At 33.0% G+C, this 17,414-nt stretch overlaps 2 protein-coding genes across 4 annotated transcripts in view; one reads left to right on the forward strand and one right to left on the reverse strand.

Moving 5' to 3' along the window:
- LOC136975629 (ATP-binding cassette sub-family G member 1-like) overlaps positions 1-4,407 on the forward strand; it is a 74,636-nt gene extending 70,229 nt beyond the window's left edge. For both annotated transcript variants that reach the window (XM_067270700.1, XM_067270699.1), the window contains exon 12: positions 3,782-4,407. In XM_067270700.1, the coding sequence (XP_067126801.1) occupies positions 3,782-4,120 (339 nt within the window). In that variant the 3' untranslated portion in view covers positions 4,121-4,407. The remainder of the gene's footprint in view (positions 1-3,781) is intronic.
- A 2,174-nt stretch (positions 4,408-6,581) lies between these two features.
- The window catches only part of LOC136975644 (C2 domain-containing protein 5), a 214,485-nt gene continuing 203,652 nt past the window's right edge, over positions 6,582-17,414 (reverse strand). For both annotated transcript variants that reach the window (XM_067270731.1, XM_067270732.1), the window contains exons 30-31: positions 10,833-10,979; positions 6,582-6,803 (exon numbers count right to left, since the gene is read on the reverse strand). In XM_067270731.1, the coding sequence (XP_067126832.1) occupies positions 6,687-6,803; positions 10,833-10,979 (264 nt within the window). In that variant the 3' untranslated portion in view covers positions 6,582-6,686. The remainder of the gene's footprint in view (positions 6,804-10,832; positions 10,980-17,414) is intronic.

Genomic DNA, 17,414 nt, shown 5'->3' on the forward strand with positions numbered 1-17,414 from the left:
GCACTATTGGTGAAGTTGTTTTATCTCAGCCACGAATCGCCGACTGAAACTTTACGAAAGTTATCCTAAACCTTCGCAAAGTTTCAGCCGGATCATTCAACAGCGTATGTACTGTACAGTACTCAACCATAGACAGAGAGATGCCAGATGTACAGGCAGGTTTCCGAAAAGGTAGAGGAACACGTGATCGTATCGCTAATCTTCGTTGAATGTTGGAAACAGCGAGGGATACCCAAAAGATCTATACATGTGCTTCATTGATTACTCAAAGGCTTTCGATTGTATTGATCACGACAAACTGTGGAAGTGCCTCAAGGAAATGGGAATCTCACCGCATCTCATCCAGCTCATACGATTGTTATATACTAGACAAGAAGCCACTGTTAGAATGCCATATGATGATACAAACTAGTTCAAGATCAGAAGGGGTACCCGCTAGGGCTGTATCCTTTCACCATCACTATTCAATCTGTATGGAGAGGTGGCGATGAGGAAAGCAGATTTGAATGAGTCTAACATTGGAGTGAAAATTGGAGGCAGGAACGTCAATAATCTCTGATATGCGGATGATACCACGCTGCTCGCGGAAAGTCAGGAAGATCTTGAGCATCTGCTTCTGAGAGTCAAGCACGAAAGTGCAAAGGTAGGGCTGCTTCTTAACTTCAAGAGAACCAAAATAATGACTACTGCACGGAATACGGAACTCATAATAGTGATCAACAGTGAAGAAATCGAGGTAGTGGAGCATTTCATATTCCTTGGGTCCAAAATCAACCGTAATGGAGATTGCAGTCCTGAAACCAGAAGGACTGCAACCTCGGACGATCCTCGATTATCAGCATGAACAGCTTGGCGCCCTCGTGATTCGTGCGCCTGTTGTGGAGAGGATGCTATTGTAGCAACTGCTCCACAACGTAGCTATTGTGGAGGCAGTTGGAGCAGGTTGCTCCAACTGCTCCACAATAGCTACGCCTCTGACTTTGTAGATAAAAGTACAGAGATTTATAAAAGCGGATAATTAGAGAAGCAAACATCTTTGCGAAGTCAGATCACAGAATGACTTCGTGCCTGTATTATCGTAATTCGATCAGAATTTTGTACGGTAAAGTTAACGCTACTTTTTGAAACCCGAATTACGTTTGTCGCCGTGGTGTCGCTGATATTTGAATACCTAGCACGGGTTGTCGCGAACAATAAAAACTTTTTGCAATAGTTTTCAATTCTTGCATTCGAGTTCTTCCATTTTCAGTTGCAATCACTTTGGATTAATCAGGATTAAGCCTAGTAATAAAATGTTTTATGCTGCCTGTGTAAAAGTGATAGTAATATAAAACTGAACCTAACTGTGTTACATGTATCTGGACTAGATTAAAAATAGAAAAGGTAAAAATACTGAAACTTGTTCTAAACGGAAACCCCCAAGAGAAAACAGAAACAAAAAAAAATATATTTAGTATCGTGCAATGAGTTTTGCTGGAAACAGGGCGTGTGCGACCAAACTAAAGAAATATTTGAAGGTACAGTACCGCGTATTACCTCTTATCAAAAAATTGGCTGTACTATAGATTACCACCTAAGGAATTTCGGGACTTTGAGTATATATTTGAACTCAGGGGACCAAGACGAGTTCAATACCCTACTTTTAAACCGGAGATAAAAAATAAGAAAGTCGTCGTACTTTTTTAGTGCTATCATGCAGACCAAGGTCTGTATAAGAAGGTCAGGACACGCTCCCGTGATTCTATGCGGCAGCGGCCATGTTGGGGCATATCGATAGAGACCACCATACGTGGTTCCTGCGTGAGTCGACTATTATTACGTATATACGTACTCAAAACGTTAAACAATGGGTTACTTAATTGTGGCACTTAATTGTAAAAGTAAGTCTACCGACCTTCGACTGTTTAGATTTCCTGCAGGTAAGCAGAGGAAAGCGAAATGGGTGCAAAACTGCAGACGGAATAAGTGGCAGCCAACTGAACATTCTAAACTATGTGAGGGTAGTGTATATTATGTATTTTTCTATAGGTACTGTCTTTGAGATGTATACGTGAGCTCACATTAAATTATTTGTTGTTCAGCCTCATTTCGAAGAATCTCAGTTTCAACTGTTAATCTCAACTTTTTTGTCAGCGAGATTACATATTTTTGCCAGAGGATATGAACAGTACTTCGAATGTAAAAAAACTGTATGGAAGCAAAAGCTCATTTATGCGTACTTCTGCTGACTTCCGAAAATGGTGTTTTATTATATTCGTATCTTGTGTGTTTACAGAGAAAGAAGTTATGTCTCAGATAAGCTCTGTTAAAAATATCATCAAATTGTGTTTAATATTATCCTTTTTGATTAAATTTTATGTAATTAGGAAAATATGACGTTTAAGCCTTTGTAAAGTAAAAAATGTTCATTAATTAAACGTTAGTCCAGTATTTATTTTTTAATGCATTAATATTGTATTGGTAAATGCTTTAAAATAAAATGTTGGATAACTTATGTTATTGCATTACTTTACGAAGTGCTTATATACGTAATTGCATTAGTTTCATTCACGACAGCAAATGATGTGGATGATTGTTTCTTTTAAACTATTTGATCGAAAAGTTACATAAAATTGGGTTTGCATAATCATCCGAAATTATTATAATTTTGACTGGAAATCACTGGATTTATGCAAGTTTAGTTTAATTAATGTCGTATAAAACTGACTGCTCGTATATTGCTTAAAACATGCGACTCAAAATACCCCAAAATGGCGGCTCAAGAAGTAGGTCACGCGTGTCCTGACCTTCTTATATAGACCTTGTGCAGACAGCACCGTAGTTGCTAGTACCGCCATCTTGCGGGATCGCCGAAAAAAGTATGATAACTTTTTTATTTTTTGTCTCCGGTCCAAAAGTAGAGTATCGTCGTCTCGGTCCTCTCAGTTCAGACATATACTCAAAATCCCGAAATTCCATAGGTGGTAATCTATAGTATTTCCAAAAATTTAAAGCAGAGAAAGCAATTGAACATTTCACATTAATTTACATAAAGAATTTAAGATGGCATGCATTACATTTTCATGTAGATTATTCAGAAATACACATAAACTGCTAAGAAATAAATTTTTTGCGATATATTGTAGGCCGTATATAATCTGACGAATAATCTTCGTCAGATTGCCTATACTGTAGGTTGTGTAGTATTACACTAGAACACTATATGTAGTTCTACTGCTTCATATACAGTATTCTGCATCCATTAAATTTTTGTCATTAATTTTTAACAAAACCGCTTATTGATGTAACAAGATATCTTAATTTGTGCATCATGTCATTTTACTGTAAAGTAGAGCGCCGTTTATCCGAAACAATTGGGGATTGGGTTGTTCGGATAACTTATTTTTCGGAAACCAATTATGTACGAAAAAATATATTAACCTATCCGATGTTGAAATTTTTCTCCGTTGCGTGTCGTTTCGCATTGAATTTTCGTCGATTTTAAGCCTAACGAAAATTTTTATAATAATAATCGTGGCTATTGTATCGTTAAAAATTATTTCTTTACTTTGTACAAACAAAATAATAATATTGAAAAATATAAAAACAAAAAATTATACTTTAGAAGTCTATCTAGTATCAAAAACGTTCGATTTGGCACGACACAGTCCGACTGAAAAGCTTTCGGTTAACCGACGTCTCGGTTAATCGGCTTTCGGATAAACGACGCTCTACTGGATTTTCAATATAATTTAGAATTAAGCAATGAAAATTCATTTATTAAACAATGTTTTATTTCTAGGTTACGGTGTTTCTAGTTCCTGTGATTTGTCTTCCATTATTGTTATTTTGCAACTTTTTTGCTATAAATAACCCACTACCTTCATATCTCAAATGGATAACGAAAGTTTCACCATTTGCTCTGAGCTACGAAGGAATGCTTATATGTGTCTACGGATTTAAAAGAGAACGTTTAGAGTGTAGTCAGTTATGCTTGTTTACTCCCGAATTTATTGTAAAAATTCTTAAAATTAGAAATAATGACGTTTACACGAATTTTGCCATTCTGGGATCTTCTTTAATTTTTCTACGAATTGTTGGATATTTATGTCTTCGCTACAGCGTATCAAGATTAAAATGAAGTCGAAAAATTAATCGCAGAAATACAATAATATACATATCCATAATTTCAAAATTTTGCGGATAACTGTGTGCAGTTTATTCCAGACAATTTCCGGAATCTTCGGTGTATCCTCGAAACAGAAAACTAAAGACAAACAATAAGTTATTTATATATGACTCCATTTAATTACAAAGAGCATTTGACATGAGTATTACTTTTACTACTGTAAAATTTTGTAATGCGGAAAGAGTTTTACGATTTGTTGACATGATGTTTAATTACTATTAAAATTTAGATATTTAAAATTGTGTATTTTTCCATTATTCAATGAAAATTATCACAAAGGATAGTTCAAAATACGCAGTTACAGAAAATATATTTGTTTCGCTCAATAATTGAATTTCGAATAATGAAAATGTATTTAAAAATTATATTTTATATAGTTTTTTTTTTTAATATTTAATGTTTAAATTTTACCAAAAAGATTTTCATTCAGAAACCTTTTCAATTCATTTATTCAGAAAAAGTTTTCATTTGTTGAATACTTTTTTTGTGCAATTTATTTTTTAGATATTTTTATTCGAGAGAATAGCCGCACTAAAATTTACAAAGAAATTCTATGCAAATGTTTAAATTTTTCGTCTGGACGCAATCAAACTTCGAGAACGAAAGTGAAACAGAATTTCGATTTTTGACAATATTCGTCGATTATCCGAAAAATTAATAATCTGGAAAAGGTGTTCTGAGAATTCAACTTTTTGAACAAGTGCATGCATGAAAATCTACTAAGAAATTCTATGCAACTGTGTAAGTTTTTCATTAAACAGAACGTGGTCAGCAAATAATTAATCTATCACCTTTTGTGTTCCCAAGATAGTTTTATTGAAAAAACTAACGTTTTCGGCTTACTTTATAGGCCAGGGGTGGCCAACAAGTCGATCGCGATCGAGAGAATAGCCGCACTAAAATTTTCTTGCTAGCGATCGACCAAAATTGGCTTGGCGATCGACCGGTCGTCGATCGCCAAGCCAATTTTGGTCGATCGCTAGCGATGTCTTGACTTAATGCATTATATTTGTAACCGAACGCAACTGTGTGCATGCAGTTATGACTCGACTCACAAGCAGTGAGTGCACTTTGTACTGAAACGGTGTATAAACATAGTATGTATTTCACACTTCCCCCTCCCCACTTAGACTATGCCTATGACAACAAGTCGATCGCGACACATTTTTACGATAAAAAGTAGATCTTATGTGCACAAAAGTTGGTCCAACACAACAAAGATGTGTATACTCAAGGCATTATAGAAAAATGGGATGAAACAGATATTGCTAAACCCTCGAACTCTGCAACTTTAGTAATGAGTGCTGAGAAAACTGAAATTTATAGAAGCAAACTAGAGGATGCATGCATCAATGCAAGGGATGCTGGAGGTTTTGAACTATGTATTTCCATGCAGATAGTAAAGTTTTCTATTATGCCTTAGTTTACAATTTCATGCTTTAAAAATATATCTTAGTAATAGAAAATTATTGTTTGTTTAAGGTATTATTACTGGATTTTTTTTATTATTATTATACCTGATTTTGTTTTTCTTTTATATATATATTTAAACACACACAATTTTTCTGTTATTTTCTTATTTTTTGTATTTAAATTTACGTATTCTATTTTGGAACACTGATGTTATAATCTTCTGGTTTAACCTGAGGATGGCCTATAGAATGGGCTAAAAACGTTAGTTTTAATAAATTATCTCAGCAACTTAAGGTGTATTTTGATGGTCTAATAATTATTTGCTAACAAGTAAGTGCATTCTGTTAATTGTTATACCAAAGTTTCACCGTACTATTTCCAATAATGTCTTTCCCATTGGATTTTTAGCGCTTTACTATTTTTCAACTTTGGCACATTAAAATTATGAACATCTCGTGCAAATTGATTTAAAGGTTCAGCTTTCTATTGGACTTACTTCCGTGCCGGAAGCAAGTTCGATTTTCATGTCAAAAACATGCATGTCGTATCACCAGCGTGCAACTGACTTTTTCGTACAAACATTTTTAAAGAGATCTTCGTCCGTCAGCAAACTGGAAGCACTTGTCTGTGCATTCCATGTCACGGGTTTCCAACCGACCTGTAAGTTGCAGAGGCAGAAGAAGCCACGACACCTACGCGTATCGTCACATTAGAGCGCTTGTCAAAGAGCGTAAAATATGGTCTTTTATTCAGTTGGAGTGCAGAAGATGCATAGTGTAGGGCCTCTAGTCATCGGTAAACAATTTCATAAATTGTCGGATGGTGACTAATTTTACAATAAAAATGGAAAATTCGGAGAAAACCAGAGAAAGCGAAAAGAGTGCGCGTCACACACGTTTCTCATGCCCGACTCCTTGACTCTTCTTCATTGTCCGAGACCCAGAAAAAAAGCCGTCCCAAATAAAAAGGCGAGAGGAAGATGGAAAATAATTAACTAGGAAAAATATCAAATTTTTTTAATATAAAAAAGGCGTATGCTAACGATACAAATGATGGTGTTAAGTACATTCTTACAAAAATTCGGAGGCAAAACGCTTGTCGTCATCTATACGTACGTCACTGGAACGTTGACTCTGCCAGCATATTCTGAGCAGCTGGTCTGCTGTAAGGGCGAATACTGCACCAGAACTGCGTCCCCTGCCACATTTATCAGGCACTGACCCTGTAAAATAGATGAATGTCAATTTGTCAGGAGACCATTGCAAAAAACAATGTCCAATGACCATTTTTACCTTACTCGGCAAGCCCGGCTTTCTGTAAGGACACGATGATCCCAATAATAACAAAACAAAAAGATACGGACATCAAACATTTTCTGTGCCAAACGATTTTTGAAAGAGGCTGTTGCAGTGTTTTTCGGAATCTTTTACGGCTCGGAATGTTTCCATCCCAACTACGGCAAAGCGTTTTAATGGAGGAAACAAAGGTTTGGCACACACTGACTCATGTGGTTTGCCACAGGAATGCTCAGATTTTTCGCATCCGCCTTCTTTAATTGTCACCCGCGAATGTTATTCCTTTTTAATTCGTGCCGATTTTTGTTCGTCCAATGACCAACAATTTCTAACAATAGTCTGTGTAAAACCCATTTGCTTCTTATCAAATTGTTTGTTTGCTGCTTTGAAAAAAACATTATGAATTGTATGGGAGAAATGCAACCAGTGGAGAAAGTGGCATGAGAATGTAGACTTGCAGACCAAAGGTTTTACTTGACACGAAATATTTCATGTGTCACATAATTTAATGATTTTTATGATAATTTTATAATTTACTTTTGCCCTTGTGGCATTAGTAGCTTAGGTTTTTCTGAGGTTAGGATTTATTGAATATTTAAATAGATAGTTTTTTGTATTTAGTAAGTTAGGTGTTAGATATTTCCTGTAAGTTTCGTCCTATCTGCTCATTTTGTTGTAATGTTATAGGCTGCTTTGGCTATCTGCATTGCAGTATTTTGAGATTTTGCTGTTTTTAGAATGTTTACTCATTGTTTTTGTGTTACATTAAGTTAGCCCTAACTGATTAAAGACTTCTAAACTAAGTTAGTCAGTTCTAAACAGCCAGTTCTAGTTCTGGTGGCTCTGAAGCTGAGGGATTGGGTTCAGATGTCTCGTCGGCCCGCATTAAATTACGAGAGTTTCTGGACGTAATTTTGACCAATTGTCCAGAAGATGGCAGCACTCTTATACACAAGAAACATAATCTAAAATTTGTAAAGCTGTCAACAGTCTTTTTGATTTAGCTGATGAGATTATCTGTTCTCTCTCAGCCACTCCGACTTTGATGTGAATACATTGAATAACCTAACTGATAACGCAGTGCAGAAATCTCTTTTAGACATTGTTAGTAAATTGGAAAAGCAGATTTTTGAGTCTGTTTATTTTTTCATCAATTGTAGAGCCAACTAACTAGTTGATACTACAAAAAACACTTCTGCAATTGATCTGCCAACTCCTTCTTACTCAATTATCACAAGGGCTGCCACAACCAACACCAACATCATACAGAAACTGTTCAAAACAACTGCTGATACTCACGCTGTTCTTGAGGAGTGAGAAAAGCTAATGTTTTCCTTTGGGTAAACACTCATTTGTATGATGTCTGTCATATGTTATGTTTCTGTTTTGTTTTTCTTTTGTTTAGCTTAAATGAAATGACTTCTGCAGCACTATAAGCCACTGCATAGTATATTAACTTAATAAAACCATTCATATTTTTGAAAATTTTTTAAAACAACAGTAATGCATAGTCTTGGGACAAATGAAAAATTTAACATTAAAAAAATGAAACTCAAAGTTCAAGAATTTGATGTTACTAAGTCCCAATTATTCATGAACATGGGGATCAATGTATATAGAACTACTACTGATAAAACTAAATTAACCCAACAAACTAACTAACACATGCAAAAAAAACCCCAAAATCTAGTGAAAGAAATGTAATATTTAATGAGAAACTAATGTTTTCAATATCTTTTAAAAGTCATTGCCAGGTTACAAACTGTTCTAACAAAGAACATACAATTTAAAAACAATTTTTAAAAGGAAGTAATGTCTGACTGTTCAGTGAAGCAAATGTGAATTTGAGAGTTAAAAAATTAGAAAAATTGATTTTCTGGATTTCAAAAATGGCCCTACATGCTTGCAAAAATTTGTTGTTGTCCTTGTAATTAATTTCTGTGTCTTTCCTGCATGCACTAAAGATGAAATAACCATGCATTCAGTTTTCATAATTTCATGAAAAATTGCAATGGCAAATAAATGAGTCTCACTGCACAAGACTCTTTTCTGCATTTTCTTAAAGCATTCTTAGTGAATTTAGAAAAAGAAATGCTATTTGATGAATCTGTAACTGAAATTTAAAATTAGCATATTATCTGCTGCTCATAACCTGGACCTTTTTCAAATTGTCTTTTAGAACCGCCACAAACTACAGAAAGCGAAAGCTAGCCTACGCTCGGTTGTGTTCCCAAGCCCCGCCTTTTTTCCCCATGATGCTATGGGCCATTTTTGCTAGGTAAGCTACTTGGGCACGAAGCAGCCGCAAACTACACAACGTTTGCTCGCATAACGTAGTCCACATGACATGGATTCCACAGATGTGAATTGGCTATAGAACAAAGATTTTATTATAACCTATACTTGTAATCAGTCAATTTTCGTTCCAAACTTTGAAACAGCGTGGGAAAAATATGCCTACTAGTTAAGCCTAACTAGGCTACAATGTTTTACTAACACTACAACGTTTATACTATTTTCTTTTCAATACTGAATGTATTAATCATGTAATTTACACACATCAATAAAATGCTATTATTTCTTTTTCGACATGTGGCATGTTTATGTAGTCATCCATTTTCCCCTGCTCTCTCTTGCTAGTGTAATGCTCTCGTTGTTGAATTCTGTGAACAGCAAGAGTACTCTCGTATTGCTGCTCTAGCAAAGGAAAAACCATGTGAGCAAGAAGAGAGGGGCGGAGCCTTTGACGTCACTGGTTGTGCTAGGGCACGTTTGCTAGCATTTTGTTCTTGCAAAGTGCTAGTTAGCAGTGGCTCTTAAACTTCAATAATCTAGAAATAATCTGCACAAAAATAAGGTAATTACATTTATAACACTAATTTAAACATGAGTTTCTCTTATATTTGCTTGGAGACTAACTATTCCCTAATATGACATTGGCTCCATCAAACAGTTGTACAGTTATTAGAATCCAACATACTGTACTTGTCTACAAATTCTAAAATAAGTTTTTCCAATATCAGTTTATATCTGGAAAGGAGCAATTAGAGAAACCAAGAAAACATTTTTCAACTGTAAGTTTATTATGTATTTAATGATTACTGATAATTTCACTTCCTTTTAAAATCTATTTTTGTCTACAAGCAAATAAAAACTGATAAATAAACAGTTAAAGTGGATTTATGAGTTAAGATTAAGTTGGGCTAAATGTCTAATTTCCTTTTAAATCTTAGGGCTGCAATAATTTGTATAATTTCTCTAAACAGTTTGAAGATGTTTTGTTGTATTTGGCAAAAGTTTCAGTAATTCTCAAAAGGTTATCCTGTTATTTGAGAACTAAACCCTTGTAGTGCCCCTCATGGACAAGTCTTGAGATACTACATACAATGTCAGTCAGTCAGTCTCATCAAATGGTTACTATTCTGCATTTCCCGTCTTCATAATGCATTACAAGTTTTCCATGCAGACTTTCAGACTTAAGAATGCATGTAGGATATAAATGGATATAAACCTCCCAGCATGTTAAATATGGTGCAACAACTGTTCCTGCTTATAAGCATGTCATTAAGGTCTTCCATTTGCAGAAGTCACTGATGAACTTTTCATTTTAATCATGTATTTTTCCTGTTTGTATATTAAGCAATATAATGGTTTTGTCATCTATTATGCTATATTCAAGCCCGTTGATATCCAATAATGGTTCAGAGCAAAATTTATAAAACTCTTATTGCAGTGCCTCGTGCTGTTAGATTGTAAACCAGTTTAAATGGTTTTTAATTTTCATGAAATTTATACAATGATTTATGAACATTCCATAGTTTAACAGTTTAAAAAATAATGTTGGATGTAATGATTGAAGCTTAAATTATATTTTAGTTACATTATGAGATAAAAATTGTTTAAACACAATCAGTAGCAACTGATTAAAATTGTCATTAGATATTTTATGGACTCACCTGATTTTTATGTGGATTATATAACAGAATACACTGAGTCATCTGAAAAGCTACCATGGCATTACCTCCTAAAGCTGACACATGGGCTCTGACTATTGCAAGAACTTCTGTCACGAAACTCTGGATAAAACCATTCAAACCTCCATTCTAAAAAGTATGAAAGTAAATTATGAATTAAGATTAAAAAAACAGCAAAAAATTTGATGTACTGTACTAATAAATGTTTTATCATCTTAATAAAATGTGAATATTGAGTTAAAATGAATCAATTAAAGAGTATTTTCTTTAATAGAACAATAAGATATAGCCAGTATCACAGCTAGAGTCATTGGCACCCAGGGAAAGATTCTGATTTCATGACCTCAAAACTTTACTAGATACAGTAGAATCTTGTTTTAACAGATTGCGGAACAACGGATTTTTTGGAATAACAGATTTTTTCCAGGTCTCGCCAAATCAATGTAATTTTACCTCATTATAGTGGATCCATTACTCGGAATAACAGATTTTTTCTAACCCAAATCTATTGTAAACTTTGCATTTTTTCAACATTTATTTAATATTTAATATTTATTCTTCTGTATATTGTATTTGTATCTTTCTGTATATTCTTTCTGAAATATTATGAATTTCTTCGCTGATTACTCCCTCCAGAGTTTGAACTCTTGACACTTGCCCCTTTTGCCAGGTCTTACTATGGTGTTGGATGTATCATATATTAAATAATATATAATGTAACAATTTTTGCTTAAAATACTATATTAGCTTTCAGTAAATATGAAATAGAAAAATTTCAGTGAAGCTTAAATTTCTTAGTATTATATGGTATTCTAAAACATAATCATAAAACTTAGTACTCTAGCATATATTCAATTAAAAAAATTTTTTCAACTCTATTTATGATCCATCTGCAGATTGCATAATATTAAATATTTTATTTTATTTATTTATTTTACATTCAATTATGGAAATGCCATCAAACAGTTGATTTCCACCCCATTAAACAACAAGCCCAAATAAAATATTAAAAATACGATAAAACAAAAAAAAAACAAACAAAGCTGTAACTTGATACATGAAATACGTGGCTGATATACATATAAAAAAACAAAATTCATTTATTAAAAAATGCTTACTGGCGTGAAATTCACGGCCGCCAATGCCAAATAATTGTTCTCATAGACTTCAGAAAAGTAAATGCTTGTAATGAAAGTCACTTAGCGTGCATGGACAAAAGACTGGGGCCATTCAGGCTACCAAGCTGTCTCAAATCTGTGAAATATAACTGTGACTTATACCAACGTCCTATCTGTCTCTTTTCTCTGTTACCACCAGGCTATGAGTCATGTAATTGTAAAATGGGAAACCTATGACAGAAAAGTGACAAATCAAAAGTATTGTGCATGAACATTATGATGTATGCATAGGCATATGTGGACTAGAGCAATAGAGGAAAGAGAAGGGGAAGAGCAAAGGCGAGTGCTTAAAAAGAAGGATAGGCAGGCTCAGACCCTCAGATGTGTGACGATTCTCAAACGAATAGGTGTGTACGTGTACTGATCTTTGTAATTATAAATTGTGAATATATGTGACTAATATTATTTTGTTTTTTATTTGTGCAGGTTATAAGTTATAAATAAATATGAACAAACAACACTAACCCAATAACATTAAATCTAAATACCAAAATGATTAATTTACTGTGTTTTTGTTATTTCTTACTCTGTTTTTAGGTATTTGGGATTCGGTGAATAGTGAAAAATAGGCCAAATACCAATAGTAACCAAATATTCATTGCATCACTAATGCCAACACATCACAAACAGGTCTTAGAGCTGGCACGTCTCATGTGTTATAACTCCATATTCCAGTTTAATGACAAGACCTATATACAAAAATGTGGGGTACTCTGGGCAGCCCACTGTCTCACAATTTATGTTAGTTAGTATTATGTAAATTAGAAGAAAGAGTCATGCCCGAGTATATGTCCAATATACAGTCAAGAGCATTTCAAAGTTGACAACTGAAAAAAAATTTGTTTTTCTTAACATTTTAAGGAAAAAAATGCATTTCTGTGTATTGCAATAGCCTTGTTAATTGATGTAGAACAATAGATAACTGATTAGTTTGTTTCACCAATAAACAATTGAAGAGCGACAAGTAAAATATCGTTGTATCAATTGAATGTTGATGACAAAGAAAACACTGTAAATACAATAAGAAATTAATTCCAAATTGGTTATAACACAAAATTTAATTCCAGAGATGTCAATTAAATAGTTTTTTAGTATCAATAAGAAAGTATATTAAAGAAGGGAGAATTGAGTCTTGAAGAAAGAGTGCAGATTGTACATGAGTGAAAAACATGGTGATTCTCCTTCTATTATTGCAAAAAAGCCTCAATTATCATGAGAATGAGTCAGAAAAATAGTGATCAAATATTTAAATAACAATACAGTGAGAAATTTACCATGAGGACACTGCCATAAGGCAACAACATCAAGAGAAAAAGCCATGATTTTCCATGAGACCACCAAAAACTCTTTTATAACAGCTAAAGAAAGAAAAGAAGAGCTTACATTTGAAGCCAGTGTTTCAACTATTAAGAGAAGAATAAATAAAAAAGTTTCCATGGACGAGTGACTCGTAGAAAACCAATGATTTTAGCAGTGAATCAGAAGAAAAGATTAGCTTTTTCCAGAAAATTTATGGATAAGCCCCTAGAGTTTTGGAAGCATGTTATTTGGAGTGATGAGTTAAAACAAGAGTGGCAGAATGCTAAAAAATAGAAATTTGTTTGGAGAAAGAAAAATCAAGCATTTGATGAAAATAAAACTTTGGGAACAATAAAACACTCGCCTTACATAATGGTTTGATGGTGTTTTTCGGGGTTCGAAATGAGCAATATTGTTCAAATTCATGATCACATGAAAGCCAGTAGATTACAGATACTTAAAGACAATTTAATGGCATCAGCAAGGAAAATGGGGATTGAAAGTAAATTTGTCTTTCAACAAGACAATGATCCTAAACATACAGCATTGTTTCTCAGAAAATATTTCAATGAAAATGATATCAAAGTTCTTGAATGACCACTGCAGTCACCAAACCTAAATTTAATAGAACATCTGTGGGACAAATTAGACTGCTGTATTCCTCTTAGCCACAGAAAATTATCATCATTGTACAAAGAAGATTTACGATTTAATCAGAAATTGGGCAGGATATAATTCGTAAATTATTTAACAGTATGCAAAGTTGACTTCTTCATGTAATTCAGGCCAAAGGTAGTCCAACAAAGTTCTGATTTGACTCTTTCTGAATGTTTTATTTTGTCAACTTTGAAATGGTTTTGCAATACAACACAAATTTACAATTTGTAAAATATACATAATATTTTCTTCAAAATTTTATGATGGATTTAATAAAAAATTGAGTCTTAAAACTAAAATTAACATTAAATTAATTTTTACATATTGATAAGATGATGATAGCCTGTTTTTTGAACTTTTGAGTTTATGTCAACTTTGAAATGATCTTGACTGTAATTATATATGAGAGATACGTAGACGACGTATTTATCTTATGAAAAACAGAACCAAAAATCAATGATTTTCTAAATTGCATGAATGACAACCCATATGAACTGACCCTTAAACTCAACCAATTAACTACCACCAATGCCCACTTCCTAAACATCAACATACGGCTCAATGGAGGAGTGATCGAAACCGATATATATTATAAACCAAGCTATATCCCATGGTTTATACCAACAAACTCAGCTGACCCTTACACTTATAAAGTCATGGCATTTCGGGCGTTAGTTAGGAGAGCATATACGAATAGTAGTGGTTTGGGAAGCTTTGATCACAAAATTAATTTTACAAAAGAAATTGTGGGTAACTTTGATCACAATCGAGAGAAATCTTGACACACTTTGATCACAAAATTAATTTTTAAGATTTGTTTTAATATTATTATAAAATTAAGTTGCAGTGATAATTTAATTAAAATTTGCCAAGTAAATTAAATTAAGATTACAAATAATTTTTAAAATCTGATGAAATAATATTTTATTAAGTTGCACTGATAATTTTTAAAATAAAAATTTGTCGAATAAATTAAGATTACAAATAAAAACTTGTCGAATGGAATTATTGCTTCGTGGCCATTCGTAAAAATGACCACAATGCGTTGTGGCTAACTCAAAACAACCACAAAGCAAAATTTGTGTCGTGGCTTTCATGATATTTGACCATGACACATTGCGGTGATTAACAAAAGCCATAACTCATTCTGAACATTGGCTGATGCAACCACGATACAAAGGATAGGTTGTAACTTGTCAACAGGTGCATTGTAAACACTTGCAGAGTTTGTATTGTGTTCATTCTTGACCAGTGCTGTCATTTCTAGGATAATTACCCTTTTCTAGAGTAATTTCAACCTCTTAGAGTAATGTTTAGGGTAGTCTTATGTTTAGGGTAAAACTACCCTGTGTTCTGTGGTCTTATTACTCATTGCGCCACAAGTTTTACTGATAAAACTTTTAGCCTAAAACCATTCTGTTTTTCCCTATAACTGGAGGGTTTTAGGATAGGACAACAGAAACTGAAGAAATAATGCAGATTGATAATTGATACTAGGTACATGGGTGTACAAAGTAGTGATACCTCAGTTTTTGTCAATAATCCATTCGAAAACAATCAGTGAAAATAACTCCGCAACATTCTTGATTCTCATAAAAATGACTGATTTATTAAGAACAGTTCCTGACAAAGTAATTATTTTTAGTAAATTAGTTGTTAGAAAACATTGACATCTCACGCTCCACAAGAAATTTTCCTGAATGATTAAATGTTGAAAAGTAACAAAGTTACATTTCTGTATGTGATGAATAATTTTGTTATCTATTTATATAAGATGATTAAAGATAAATAAATCCTAATGAAAAATCTGACAGTAATATTACCTTTCTGCACCACGAAATAATTAAAGGCAGTAAAAAATCAACTACAATACAACTCTGACAAACTAAACTAAATAAAATACTAAATTCTTTTGGAGTATCAGATCTTCTATTCAAAGATAATATTCAGGACTGGAAATTTGGATATACTATGTTAATGGAATCAGCTATCGCTCAATCTATAAATATGGATCAAAATAGCCTAAATCACAATACTTATCATCCCTGGTACTTAAAAATTTTACAAATACCTTCTGTACAACTTTATATGATAAAATCAATTAACTTCAACGTAAAAAGGCTAATTTCACAATTACGTCTAAATAAATATTCCCTTTATATCAATAATTTCTATATTGACCTATCAAACAATCATTGCCCATGGTGCAAATTCGATAACTTCTCAATTGAACACTTACTTCAGAAATGTCAAAATCTCTCTAATGTACGTGATTCTTTCAACATTCCTCGAATACTCCAAAGTGATTCATCCCAAGATTATAGAAATTCTCTCAATAACCTAAATAAAAATGATCTCTATTCTCTGTATAATTATTTCATTAAGATTACAAAAATGTTGTAAATCTATGCCAGTATGTCAAAATATATCAACATTATATAACTTCATTATTGTATAATTATATTACTGTGTTTGTTAAAATAACTGTTTTTATTTATGTTAATAATGAAATAATATAAAACCAACGTATAAAGACTGTTAAATTTTAATAACCTAGTTAATGTTTTAATAATACGAAAATTTACAAGTCAATTTTGTACAACCCCCTGCAACAGGGATAATCCCCTTTTTGTGAATAAAGATATTTGATATTTGATAAATCCTAATGAAAAAGAAAGTTTTGTTTTCTTATCACCACCTGGTTATTAGTTAACATCCAGAACGTGTGGTGGCTTTTAACCATAATAAATCCGTTGCACAGTGGTTTTAACTTTAGCAGCTGATTTTTATTTCATTGTGTATAGTATATCAAGCACCTACAAGTATATGTAGTTAGATCTTTAGCACTTTTTAGCAAAACAAAAGAAAGAAATGTGTATTTTTCTCCGTACATTTTTCTTAGAAATTTAATTTTCATACTTAAAAAAATTTCAAAGAAAACTTGTAGAACCAATGTTGTTCAGCATTAAAAATTATAAATAAAAATGTTTTGAGGCTAGAATCCATATTTTAAAGTTACAAACCACTGTGCATTGTATGATCCTCTATCATGATTGCATCAGCTAACATTCAGAATGTGTTATGGCTTTTCTTAATCACTGCAACGCATCATGGTCAAATATCATGAAAGCCACGACATGAATTTTGCTTTGTGGTTATTTTGAGTTAGCCACAACACATTGTGGTCGTTTTTACAAATGTCACAATGCAAATTTTGCTTTTTAGTCATTTTTACAAATGGCCATGAAGCAAAATTCACATTGTGGCTGTTTTAAATTAGCCATAACACATTGTGGTTGTTTTTTTGCTCAATGACTGAGTTCGGTCTTTGAGCCTAACATATATACACAGAAAAAACCCAAATTTTTCTGCATTTCTCAACGTTTTAAGGTCTCCTAAATCCAGGGCCGGATTTACATAGGAACATTTG

This window comes from Centruroides vittatus, unplaced genomic scaffold (genome assembly GCF_030686945.1).
Source record: "Centruroides vittatus isolate TY-2023 unplaced genomic scaffold, ASM3068694v2 contig_377, whole genome shotgun sequence".
Classification (NCBI taxonomy): domain Eukaryota; kingdom Metazoa; phylum Arthropoda; class Arachnida; order Scorpiones; family Buthidae; genus Centruroides; species Centruroides vittatus.